The sequence below is a fragment of the Schistocerca serialis genome, chromosome 1 (genome assembly GCF_023864345.2).
Source record: "Schistocerca serialis cubense isolate TAMUIC-IGC-003099 chromosome 1, iqSchSeri2.2, whole genome shotgun sequence".
NCBI lineage: Eukaryota > Metazoa > Arthropoda > Insecta > Orthoptera > Acrididae > Schistocerca > Schistocerca serialis.
Genome location: NC_064638.1, coordinates 1,131,480,836 through 1,131,493,230, shown reverse-complemented (window position 1 = coordinate 1,131,493,230; position 12,395 = coordinate 1,131,480,836). Strand labels below are relative to the sequence as shown.

The 12,395-nt window shown below is 41.6% G+C and overlaps 1 protein-coding gene across 1 annotated transcript in view; it reads left to right on the top strand.

The window, feature by feature from the left end:
- Nucleotides 1–12,395, top strand: part of LOC126417097 (inter-alpha-trypsin inhibitor heavy chain H4-like) — a 138,801-nt gene that overhangs the window by 63,097 nt on the left and 63,309 nt on the right. The window contains exon 2 of the mRNA XM_050084994.1: nt 3,762–4,027. Within this exon, the coding sequence (XP_049940951.1) occupies nt 3,762–4,027 (266 nt within the window). The remainder of the gene's footprint in view (nt 1–3,761; nt 4,028–12,395) is intronic.

Sequence of the window (12,395 nt, the reverse complement as noted above, 5' to 3'; positions counted from 1 at the left end):
ACCAACAATGCCTGACAACATGCGTCAGCGCATTGTCAATGCATGTGCGAACATTACGGAAGGTGAACTACTGGCTGTTGAGAGGAGTGTCGTTACACGTACTGCCAAACACATTGAGGGTGACGGACATCATTTTGAGCATTAATGTGGTATTTACAGGTGATCACGTTGTAACAGTGTGCATTCTCAGAAATGATAAGTTCACAAAGGTACCTGTATGACATTGGAACAACCGAAATAAAATGTTCAAATGTACCTAAGTTCTGTATTTTAATTTAAAAAACCTACCTGTTACGAACTGTTCATCTAAAATTGTGAGCTATGTGTTTGTGCCATCTATCACAAAGCGAAAAGAGTGGTCCAACTAAAACATTAATATTTCTTTACGTACTACACGAATATGTAATAAAAAATGGGGGTTCCTATTTTAAAAAATGCAGTTTATATCCATTTGACATATGGCAGCGCCATCTGGTGGGCCAACCATAGCACCATCTGGTTTCCCCTTCAAGCTAGACAAGTTTCGTTCTTTGTAATTTTTTCGTTTGACACTTATTTTGTGAGATATTTGGCCCGGTAATGATCAATGGACCACCCTGTATACAGGGTGAAGCAAAATTCGTGCACTCAGGCTTTGCAGGGTGACTCCTCACATGCCAGCAATAAAAAAATGTTTGTCACAAAATTTCGTATGGCGAGTACATCCCTCAGAAAAACAACGTTAAAGAGTGGCAGTCTGGCAACACTGTAACAACCCGTATGCTAACTACCTCTGGCAACACAGTTTAGTTGTGCTGCACAGTTGGTGCAGTGGATAGAGTTTTGGATTAGCATGCAGGAGGTTGAGGGTTCAATCCTGGGTTGGGGCACTTTTTTTTATTTGCTAATTTCATTCTGACATTTCATTCTGTAATATATACCATTTCTTATGTCACACATATCCTAAATTTACAACATTTTGTAATGCTGAACACAACAAATACATGGTTAGGCAAATAAGAAATTGGCAGTTGAAACAATTAATGGGACCATGGTGGGCCATAACAAAATGTAATGGACCTGAATGAGGTAAGAATAATAGTTGGTACTAATCTATGTGACCATTAGAGGAGGGTACAAAGAAAACAGATTTCGCTTCTAGTAGAGGAAGTGGTGCGAATAAATTTGAGCCCATGATGTGGAAAGGGCATCTTTCAAAGCTGACCAATCTTCCATTTCTATGATTGTCATATGTAAGTGTACATGTTTTCCAGAGGACCCGCTGCAATCACTGTTGCCAGTTAAGATGCCAGATACCATACCACTTGGACTACATTTACCAAATAAGAAACATATGCTTGAACCCAGGATTGAACTCTCAACCTCCTGCATGCTAACCCAAAACTCTATCCACTGCACCAATTGTACTGAACAACTGCTTCCTGTTGTTTACTATGCATGTGGTTACAGTGTTGCCAGATTGCTACTCTTTAACATCCTTTTTCTGCTGGATGTGCTCGCTGGACAAAATTTTGTGCCAGACATTTTTTTAATGCTGGCATGTGAGGAGTCGCACTGCAAAGCCCGAGTGCACAAATTTCGCGTCACCCTGTATACTATAAACAATTTATTATAACAGAAACTGTTGTTGTCTGTATTTCACTTTACACTGTATGTACACAATAGGTAAATATATCTGGACTTACATCAAAAACATGCAGGGGAGACAAAAACAAATTTACAAATGATGTAAGGTGGCTTATCACTTAACAGTAGTTTTAGTTCTCAATTCTAATTAAATCCAGCGTATGGACACCACTAATACTTCACAAGCTGAGACTGTAAAAACTCACACATTGAAGCCACTGCTGACAGTTAAGCATATGTTAGATAATTGTCTTCTCCATTGTATGCTGTGTTATAATTTTCAGTATATTCAATGTAAGCTATTGTAGAATAACAGGTATGACAATTGGATGTTCTATGCTATACTTGACTATCTTAGATAATACGCATTTCAGAGTCACTATTTTTTCATGTCTTATTCTTGTTAATCATACTCCAAAAATTTAAGACATTCCACATAGCCAACTGGGGCCACCATCTATTGACATCTGCACGTTTCAAAGCAGCTGCAGCCAGTAAAGCAGTTATTAGATTGAACCTTATAGTTTCCTTGCGCATAACAAACAAGGTTTTGCTGTGGGTCATGCCAAGCCTGAAAATGCACCTTCTCAGGCTGCAGCACTGAAATGCCAACCCACAGAAACTCCTAATGAATCTCCTGATGAAAATCAGGCAGAAAAAAATAAAGAACCACTACCTTCAACAAAGGTAAAACAATAAGAAACTATTTTTGATCCAAGCAACTGGTTACAGAAAGACCATCTGCAAGAAACCACAGAAAAATCACAGAATGCAAAATGAAATTATTTTAAGTATTTTAAGAAACTCATCTGTGACTCAGATAGTGGCTGGTAGGTAAGCATACAAGGTGGAACTAGAATGTTTAAAGCAACAAAGAAAAACTTCTGAAAAAAATTGCAATGTCTTCCACATTAAGAGATCTACACTGAACCTCTACCAGAGGAGAGGATAGAGTATAGTAAATGCTGCACATCTACTATAGGAGAACATTGTCCAAAGATCTTACACAAAGTTCAAAGAAATTCAGGACATATAAAAAAGACTGTTAGTAACATGAAAGCTAGTTTCTAGTTACTCACGGATGAGACAGAAACTGAAATTGAGGACAGCAAAACCGAGGGAGAAATACTGCACTCAATTTTCTAATGTTTCTTTACAAATGACAACACATGACTACTGCCCCAATATTTAATTCGCATACCACTGCTAGGATGAATTAAATAGAGATTAGTGTCAGAGGCATTGAAAAACAACAGTTATGACTAAAATTGAACAAATCTCCAGAGGGCAATGGAATCCCTATCAGATTCTATATTTAATTTGCTTCCCATTTACCAGTTCCATTCGCATATGGGAGTTGGGAAGAATAATTGATTAAATTCCTTAGAGCATTCTGTAATTGTTTATGTGCTGTAATTGCTATAACTGTGTCATCATGACTCTTATCGGAGTGATATGTAGGGGTTGCGATGTATTGCATGATTTCTCACTTAAATCTGGAGAAATATACCTTTGTATCAGATTTTAAAATTGCCTTAATAATTGTGCTTCATTGTAATAAAAATTTATGCAATTAAAAACAAGACAATTAAAAAATATTCTATTAATACATCAAAGAAAAAATCTTCCAAATTCATTGCTTAATGATTACATCATCAACTTTGTTGCAGTAGTATTGAAAAAGTGAAATCATAATCTGAACTTCAAATTTTTCTTACTTTGTGTACTTAGTTATTAATTTTTAATTGGACATTTCATGTTTTTAGTTTCATTATAATGTGATGTATTTCCAGAATTATTGCTTTAGCTAATTCTTCATTATTGATTTGGCTTGTTAAAAACTGCATTCCAACCTCAGCATCAATATTATTTCATTTCTGGGTAATGTATATTTAGAAATCAAAGCAATTTTTTTTTTTGCCTGCATTGTAACATTAACAATTTTATAAAAAATATGCCACTGCATGTGTCCAAGGATGATGAATTTATGTTTCTATAAATAGTGAGAAGAACTAGCTAACATTTATATCTATTGCACAAAGATGACAAATTAAGTTTATTGACCAGGCCAGAAAATAAAGAAATAGTTTCAGTGAGATTCCATACATATTGTTATGAACTCAATTATGTTCCAGGAGGCAACAACGGCATTTGTAACACTAGTGAAAGATGAGGAAGATACCTCAGAAAATGAAAATTCAGACGGGAGAACTGAGATGCCTAACATTAGGAACAGCAGCAGCTCTATGGAAATTTACACTTTACATGTCTTCTCTGATATCCGGCACAGATATGCAAAAACCCTTGTGCACAGCAAGATTGCTAACCTACAGAATGAATCAAATGAGATACAGTTTAAGATTGTGCTTCCTGATTCAGCTTTCATATCTGGATTTATTATGTAAGTTATGAAAGGTAATGGAAAATTATATTTAATCTAAGAACAAAATATACAAGAATATTTTTTACAGCCAGCCAACACATTATAACAAAAAATGCTAACAATATAGGTTCTTTGAACTTCTCTCTCTCTCTCTCTCTTTCTTTTTTATTTACTCATCAGTGGTTACTGCGAAATGAAACAATATAAGTTTCTATTCATGAAAGACAAAAAAACTTTACAGAAGCTCTTCTGCGAACCTTGCAGAACTAGCACTCCTGAAAGAAAGGATACATGAAAGACAAATAAATTTTCAAGCTTCAGGTAAATACAGATAAAATGCCTATCTGTATATGTGAAGGAGCCATCATCTCCATAATTATGAACAAAAGAAGACTGTCCCTCAAATTCGACAATGAAAGGTTTGTTAATACATAAGAGGCAATCAAAAAGTTTCTGTTCAAAGGCTGTACAGTCCAGAATCATGCCAGTCAGGAATAATCACCATGACAACTGAGGCAATCATCCCACCGAAGCACCAGGTGGAAGGTACCCATTTGGTAAAACACCATATCTGTTGCATGAAGAAGTTCATAACTGCTTGCTGCTCATCCTCATCTGACAAGAATCATTGACCCTTCAAAGCCTTAAGATAATCACTTGGAGAGAAATTAGTACTACAAGATGGGTGCTCAAGTGTCTGACACTTGAATTCCATAATGGATGAGGCTCGCCTCCCAGATTGACCAGAGTCTTATGGTGAATTGTGACCATCATGGAACATAGTGCACCATTACACTACATTGGTTTTCAGTGGAGATGGTGCACCATTCACATTCTTCACCCTCCTGTGGATGACTATCAATGTTTGCCCTTCAGCAGACAAGAAAAGAATAACAGCACATTAGTCATATTTGGACAGATTTGGTAATAATGTTGCCATAGTTCACATTTCAGCATTTACCACTTGCACTTTGGAAAGACAAGAATCCCACACTAATCCACTGTCTGCATGTAATCAAGAGTTGTGCTACCTTGCTCACATGCTGCAGCAATGCCCTCAAAAGGAAACTTTTTGAAAACCTCTTATAGAATAAAGTGGAAAGAAGGAAAAGAAATTAAATGTTTGGGCATAAAAGAAGAGGAGGGAAAAGGCAAATTAGAGAGAATAGACACAGAGTACAGCAGGTAGCATTGAATATTAACAGATGATATTTAAAACAAACTGAAAGCAAGCTGATGACATATATTGGATGTTTCAGGAGGAATAGTAAATATTTTCATTTCACTAAAACACTGCATGTATGGCCAGTTGTTATTGGTTACGGAAATACAGCTAGTTACTGCTGTCATTTTACACAGTAGTTTTCATTTTGTGTGTCTGCATACCAGATGCTTGAGATTATTTATTGTGATTAACTCTTCTTGGGTGATGAGTCGAGTGGTGGCGTCGTCTTGTAGGCTGATCACCCGAGAAGTGTTCATCACTGGAATATGCAAAGAAAGCCTGCAATTGCAGATTACTTATTGACTACCATTTTTCTTTCAAAGTTCAAGTTATGCTTCAGTTTACATATAATTGATTATTTCAACAGATACTGTGATTAACTAGCCAGTGCTACTGTTACTACGACAAAGAAAGTTTGGTAGAATGTAAATAATTTGAGTGTAAAGGAAACCACTCACTGAAGTATTGAGTCATTGACTGCACACACACACACACACACACACACACACACACACACACACACACACACACACAAAGGTGTGCATGTGTGCAGCTGATATGAAGTTGGTGTAAGAGTTTTGTAATGGAAATGCTGCTGCTACTTGTAGTGAATATGGCACATGATACCCTAATGGCAGAGTATCCAATTCCAGAGTGTTTACTCATGCTTAACTGAACTGTGAGACACTGGTTCAGTACCAACAGTCATTTCTCATCTTTACATGCAAATGAGCAGAGTGTGGATGAAGTGTGGTAGAATGTAGCCCTCCAGTGAGCACACACAGAATTTCTACACATATCAGTGTTCCATGTTCAAGAATAAGACATGCATTGCATATGCACAACCTCTATCATTATCATTTAGAGTGGATTCAAGACCTTTGCAATGAAGGTACAGGCAAGTGATTGGAATTTTGACAATGGCTAATTACAAACTGTCAAATACTTCCACACATACTATTTAGTGATGAAGCCATTTTTGCTCATGATGGTATGAGTAACACTCACAACTCAAATCAGTGATCTGATCAAATCCCACATATCATTGTGGAGACACCTTGTCAGGAACAGTTCTCTGTAAATATGTCATATGGGTGATGGACAATCAGTTGACTGGGCCTGTTATGTTACTGCATCTTACAGGGCCCTGTTATCTCGACTTACTGGAAACCAAGCATCCTGTGTTACTGGAAGAGATTCCTTTGACTAAAAGGATGAGTATTTTCTTTCAGCTTAATGGGGCTCCTGCACATTCTAGTTATAGGTGACACATCATCTAAACCTAACATTCCCTAGGACATGGATTACCGGAAAAGGGTCATATTTCTTGTTCTCCAAGGTCCCTGGACATTTCCCCTTTAGGTTTTTGCATGTGAGGATGACTGCAAAATGATGTCTACAAAGAAAAAGTAAACATAAGAGATCAATTGAGAATTTTGATTATCAATAGTGATGCCCTCATAAAAGAACATCAAAACCACCTCAGAAGAGCTACATATGGTGTTGCTAAGAGAGTCAGAAAGTGCATTGAAGTCGCAAATGGAAATGTGAAAACCATCTCTTCATTTTGTCTTTGCTTAACACTTTCATATTTGTTTGGGTTATATTCTAGCAGTTGTATCTCTGTATCCAATAAAAATTGGAGAAATATTATACGGAACTGTTTATTCAAATTAGTCTATACTGTCATCTCCTAAAATTGTTACTATTCCTCCTAAAAAGCCCTGTACATTAAAATCTCTGTTAGAAAGTGCAGAAGGGTATCAGTAATGCAAAACTCAATAAAGAAGAGAACTATATAAAATTAACATTGGAAAAGGCATGCTGAAATAAGGAGAAGGAATTTCATAAATAGGAGAAAGTGATTACCCATAAAGAAATGACAGTGTGGAGCACTACAAAACACAGAGAAAAAAAGAGAATAAATATAGTAAGTAACACAACAATAAAGACAACTGGAAATAGAAAGATGAAAGCAGAAGCACGTGACACAAGGTAGAGCCATTCATTTCATTAATTTGTTGAAAATGGCCTATTAAGAAAATAGTATTCAAAACTAAAACTTAATGTCAAGGAAAGACTGAGGAACTACGTATTTATGAGATCAAAAGCATCTTCAGTGATGAATCTGTGGCATTTATGGCACAGAGTGCCTTATCTTTGGCACCTTCCTTCTTTGGACTAGTTGTTCTTGTTTGAACTTTCAGTGCGCAGATGTGTAACAACCATTCTTTGTTATAAGTATGAGTGACCAATAAATGTGTATTCATTATTAAGTGTGTTGTCTCTTATCTAATCTTCTGTGATAGCCACAGTGGTGACCCCGACACCATCGACATCTCATCCAGTGTTATTTGTGCTGGTTTTGTCATTCACTCACACTGCATGCTGAACTGCATTGTTTATGCCACAATGGATCTACCTGTGACTTTCAGTGCAAGTGTAATGGGCCCCATCAACTCTGCTGCTTGTGGCCATGAGTGGACAAGTGTACATCCTTTGAACTTGGTTAAAAGTGAAAAGTTATATACACCTGGCCACACCGGTGGTCACCTAATCTTTCCTGGTTCAATACGGCCACTGTCTAATGTGGCAGCACAACAACATCTACATCTACATCTACATCTATACTCCGTGAGCCACCTTATGGTGTGTGGCGGAGGGTACTTATTGTACCACTATCTGATCCCCCCTTCCCTGTTCCATTCACGAAATGTGCGTGGGAAGAACGACTGCTTGTAAGTCTCCGTATTTGCTCTAATTTCTCGGATCTTTTGTGATCATTACGCGAGATATATGTGGGCGGTAGTAATATGTTGCCCATCTCTTCCCGGAATGTGCTCTCTCGTAATTTCGATAATAAACCTCTCCGTATTGCGTAACGCCTTTCTTGAAGTGTCCGCCACTGGAGCTTGTTCAGCATCTCCGTAACGCTCTCGTGCTGACTAAATGTCCCCATGACGAATCGCGCTGCTTTTCGCTGGATCATGTCTATCTCTTCTATTAATCCAACCTGGTAAGGGTCCCATGCTGATGAGCAATACTCAAGAATCGGACGAACAAGCGTTTTGTAAGCTACTTCTTTCGTCGATGAGTCACATTTTCTTAGAATTCTTCCTATGAATCTCAACCTGGCGCCTGCTTTTCCCACTATTTGTTTTATGTGATCATTCCACTTCAGATCGCTCCGGATAGTAACTCCTAAGTATTTTACGGTCGTTACCGCTTCCAATGATTTACCACCTATGGCATAATCGTACTGGAATGGATTTCTGCCCCTATGTATGCGCATTATATTACATTTATCTACGTTTAGGGAAAGCTGCCAGCTGTCGCACCATGCATTAATCCTCTGCAGGTCCTCCTGGAGTACGTACGAGTCTTCTGATGTTGCTACTTTCTTGTAGACAACCGTGTCATCTGCAAATAGCCTCACGGAGCTACCGATGTTGTCAACTAAGTCATTTATGTATATTGTAAACAATAAAGGTCCTATCACGCTTCCCTGCAGTACTCCCGAAAAACAGATGCAACATGGACAGTGTGCACTGCCTGACCACAACATGGAGGACTTTGCAGTTAAAGACATTGCGGTTTATCCTTTATGTATATTGTTCCCTTTGGGACAGCTTGATGTGCCAGCAAATTTCTGGGACTGTGAATCGAACATTTCTATGCATCGGGTAGCACATTCTCATTCATCATTTATATAATGTTGCAGCACTCCCCCCTCCCGCATGCCATTTCGGCAACGCCGGTTGCCTCGACCGCGACAGTATCCGCGAACATCACACTGTGGTTGCACCACGACAGCCTTCCACTTGCTTTCATAACAATGCTGGCCATTCTGCCCACACTGGTTACCAGGTCCACTGCCCCATAGCTCCACCATGACTCCCCCCCCACCCACTGCTCCAATGGCACCAGCTGTTATGTCCGTGCTGTGTTCTTCGTCAGGTTTGCTGATTGGACACACCTTGCCAGCTTATACACCCACCGCCTCCTCCGCCCCCTCCATATTGTGTGCTGCATGTGGCCACTGCCCCACCCGGACCTCAGGCGACACACAGTTCACCACTACCGCACTTCCGGTGTTGGAGGCGTCCTGCTCTGCCTGTGCTGACTCAACATGTGTAACAGTCAGGCTCCCTATGGTACCTGCATTGCAGAAAGACAACCCAAAAACTTGGTTGGCCTTAGTGCATCACCTCCTGAACATCCATGGCATTTCCGACGATGGCGCCCATTTTGTCTGCCTGATGAGCCATCTTCACGCACATACAGACCTCATCACCGACTTTCTCCTCTCACCACCTGCCTCGCACAAATATTTGATGGCCAAATCAGTGTTATCAAGCACCTTTCCTGACCTCCGGCAGAGGCTATCCATCACATTATTCATGAGGAGCATCTTGATGACCGCACCCCTTCGCAGCTTTGGCGGCAGCTACTGTGCTTTAATTGATGGCCACGCATTGCCTGATACCACTCTTCGGACATTGTGAATGGTCAAATTTCCTTCGATTCTGAAGCTTCATCTACTATCTCACGTTGCTGGCCCACTCAAGGTTCAATTATGCATGGCAGATTAGGCTTACGCCAGCATTCATCACCAACACCACCTGTCATGAACGACATCTCCACCATCCTCAGTTGGCACACCTGTCCCTCTGGTTCTGCACCCTGTCAGCAGAGGTCAGCACGATCACCTCAGCTGCCCATCAGGAGCTGCCACCTAATGGCGTTGGTACTGCCAGCAGGCTCCTGACCTTGCCTGAGCAGCAGCGCGATCGGCTGCTGGCCCGGCCGCAGTCAGCCGCAACTTCCGCCCGCAGCGCATCGGTCCGCCAACCGACCTACCCGCTGTGCTGGTTCCACACTACTTATGGGGACACTGCCCGCAACTGTCGTGTGCCCTGCACCTACCCCAAAGGAGATTAGTGGGTACGTTTAGGCGCCACGTCCCGCCACGTACCTTCACAGAGCCTATCTTCTGATGCTGCACCACCCGCTTCAGTGATGCAACGCCTTTATGCCACAGATATCTCAACTGGCATCCGCTTTATTGTTGACACTGGCGCTGACATCAGCATCATCTTGGCCAAGCACACTGTCGACATGCTATCCACCTCTACCATCACCTTGATTGCCATCAAACATTCTCCCACTGCAGTCCACGGCTCCATCAAGATGTCACTTCACCTCTCACTGGTTCACACCTTCCCTTGGACCTTACATGCTGCTGATGTGGATGAACCTGTGATCAGGTGGGATTTTCTACACAATTACGAACTTTCACCAGACCTGCAGGCCGCCTTGCTCCGCCACACATCTGGCTCTACAGTTCCACGCACATCTGAGTTTAGCGCGACTTCACCCTCTGCCTCCTTGGCTACATTTTTCATATGTGCTTGCCTGGTTGAGGGTATAACCACACGGCTCCCTGATCTGTTATACATGCGCTTCCAGATCGACCAACTCCGCTCCCAGAACGATGACTTACATGCCTGCATCACGGCGGCCTCCGCTGAATTGTCACATGCACGGTACACCATACATTGCCTATCTGCAGCCCCACAACGAGGCAGCCCAGTGCACACCCCTACACAGTCTTCTCACCAACCTGCTCCAGTGTCAAGCACTCTACTGCCTGCTGTGTTTTTCGCATCGCTGCAGTCGAATTTCCAAGAAGCACCTGCATGTAAGTTTTCCGACTCTTCGTGCTGCTTCACTCCTGCATCACGCCTTCCATCGCTGACTGCAGCTGTCACCCCATCTACATGGTCCCGGTTCATCAAGGTCAGTGAACCAATGTTGCCTGTGGATACCGTCTTAACCCCTCGTATTGACTTCCCTACGCGATTATCGGTCATCAGTAATGGCACTTGTCATACGATTCGCACCACTGATGGCCCATCTGTTAGTTTTAAGGCCAGGCACCTTAATGCTTCCAAACTTCTGCGTGCAAAGGAGATCGATCAGGATCTGTTGGCTTCGGCCATCCTCTGCCCCTCCAATAGCAACTGGTCTTCCCCCATTCACCTTGTTCCCAAAAAGGACAGCACCTTACGCATGTGTGGGGACTACAGGTCTCTTAATGCCCGCAGCATTATTGATAACTACCCCATTCCACATATCCAAGATTTCACGCAGTTGCATCATGTTCTACCTTTTTCTCCGTATTAGATGTTCCAAAGCATATCACCAGACTCCTATGCATCCACCAGATATTCTGAAGACGGTCATCCTCACACCCTTCGGCCTATTTGATACTGTTACATGCCTTATGGATTAAAAAATGCAGCACAGACATGGCAGTGGTTCATTGATTCCATTTTTCTCCCTCTGCCTTTTGCCTATGATTATTTAGTCGATATCCTTACCTTTCCTTCCTTTGCTGAGGAGCATCAAGTTCACCTCCAATCAATACATTTGGCCCTCGCTGCCAATGGGGTGGTGATCAACCATGATAAATCTCAACTGTGTTCCACAAACATTACCTTCCTCGGCCATTCCGTCTCTGCCAATGGCCTCTGACCAACGAATCCTCTGTCCGAGGATTATGCTCAGCTTCGAAATTTTCTGAGTATGGCAAACTTTTACCACCGCCATATTCCTCAAGCTGTCTCCATCCAAATGGCCTTCAGAGATGCTCTCTCCGCCAAGAACATCACTGGAAAACAGAAGTTGGAGTGGACCCAATCTATGCTCAATGCTTTTGGTAAACTTAAAACTGCCCTAGCCAAAGCTGTCACACTCGCCCACCCTGACACCTGACGCCCATGTCTCTATCATGACTGATGTCAGTGACTCAGCTGTGGGCACTGTTTTACAGCAGCACACTGCTGACTCCACCCAACCCCTCTGCTTCTTTTCCAAGAAACTGACTAACGGCCAGTGCAGATGGTCAGAATTTGACCGTGAGTTACTCGCAGTGTATAAGGCGATTAAACATTTTTCGTAGTGACATCGAGGGGCGACCCTTCATGATCTATACTGATCACAAGCCACACTATTTGTAATCCTGATAAAGACCTTCCGCCCAGGTGTTTGCACCATATGGACTACATCTGTCAGCAATCTTCCGATGCACGCTATATCCGTGGCACAGAGAACCTTTCCTGCATCTGCATGCTAACTGCACCACTTGACCTGGAGGAA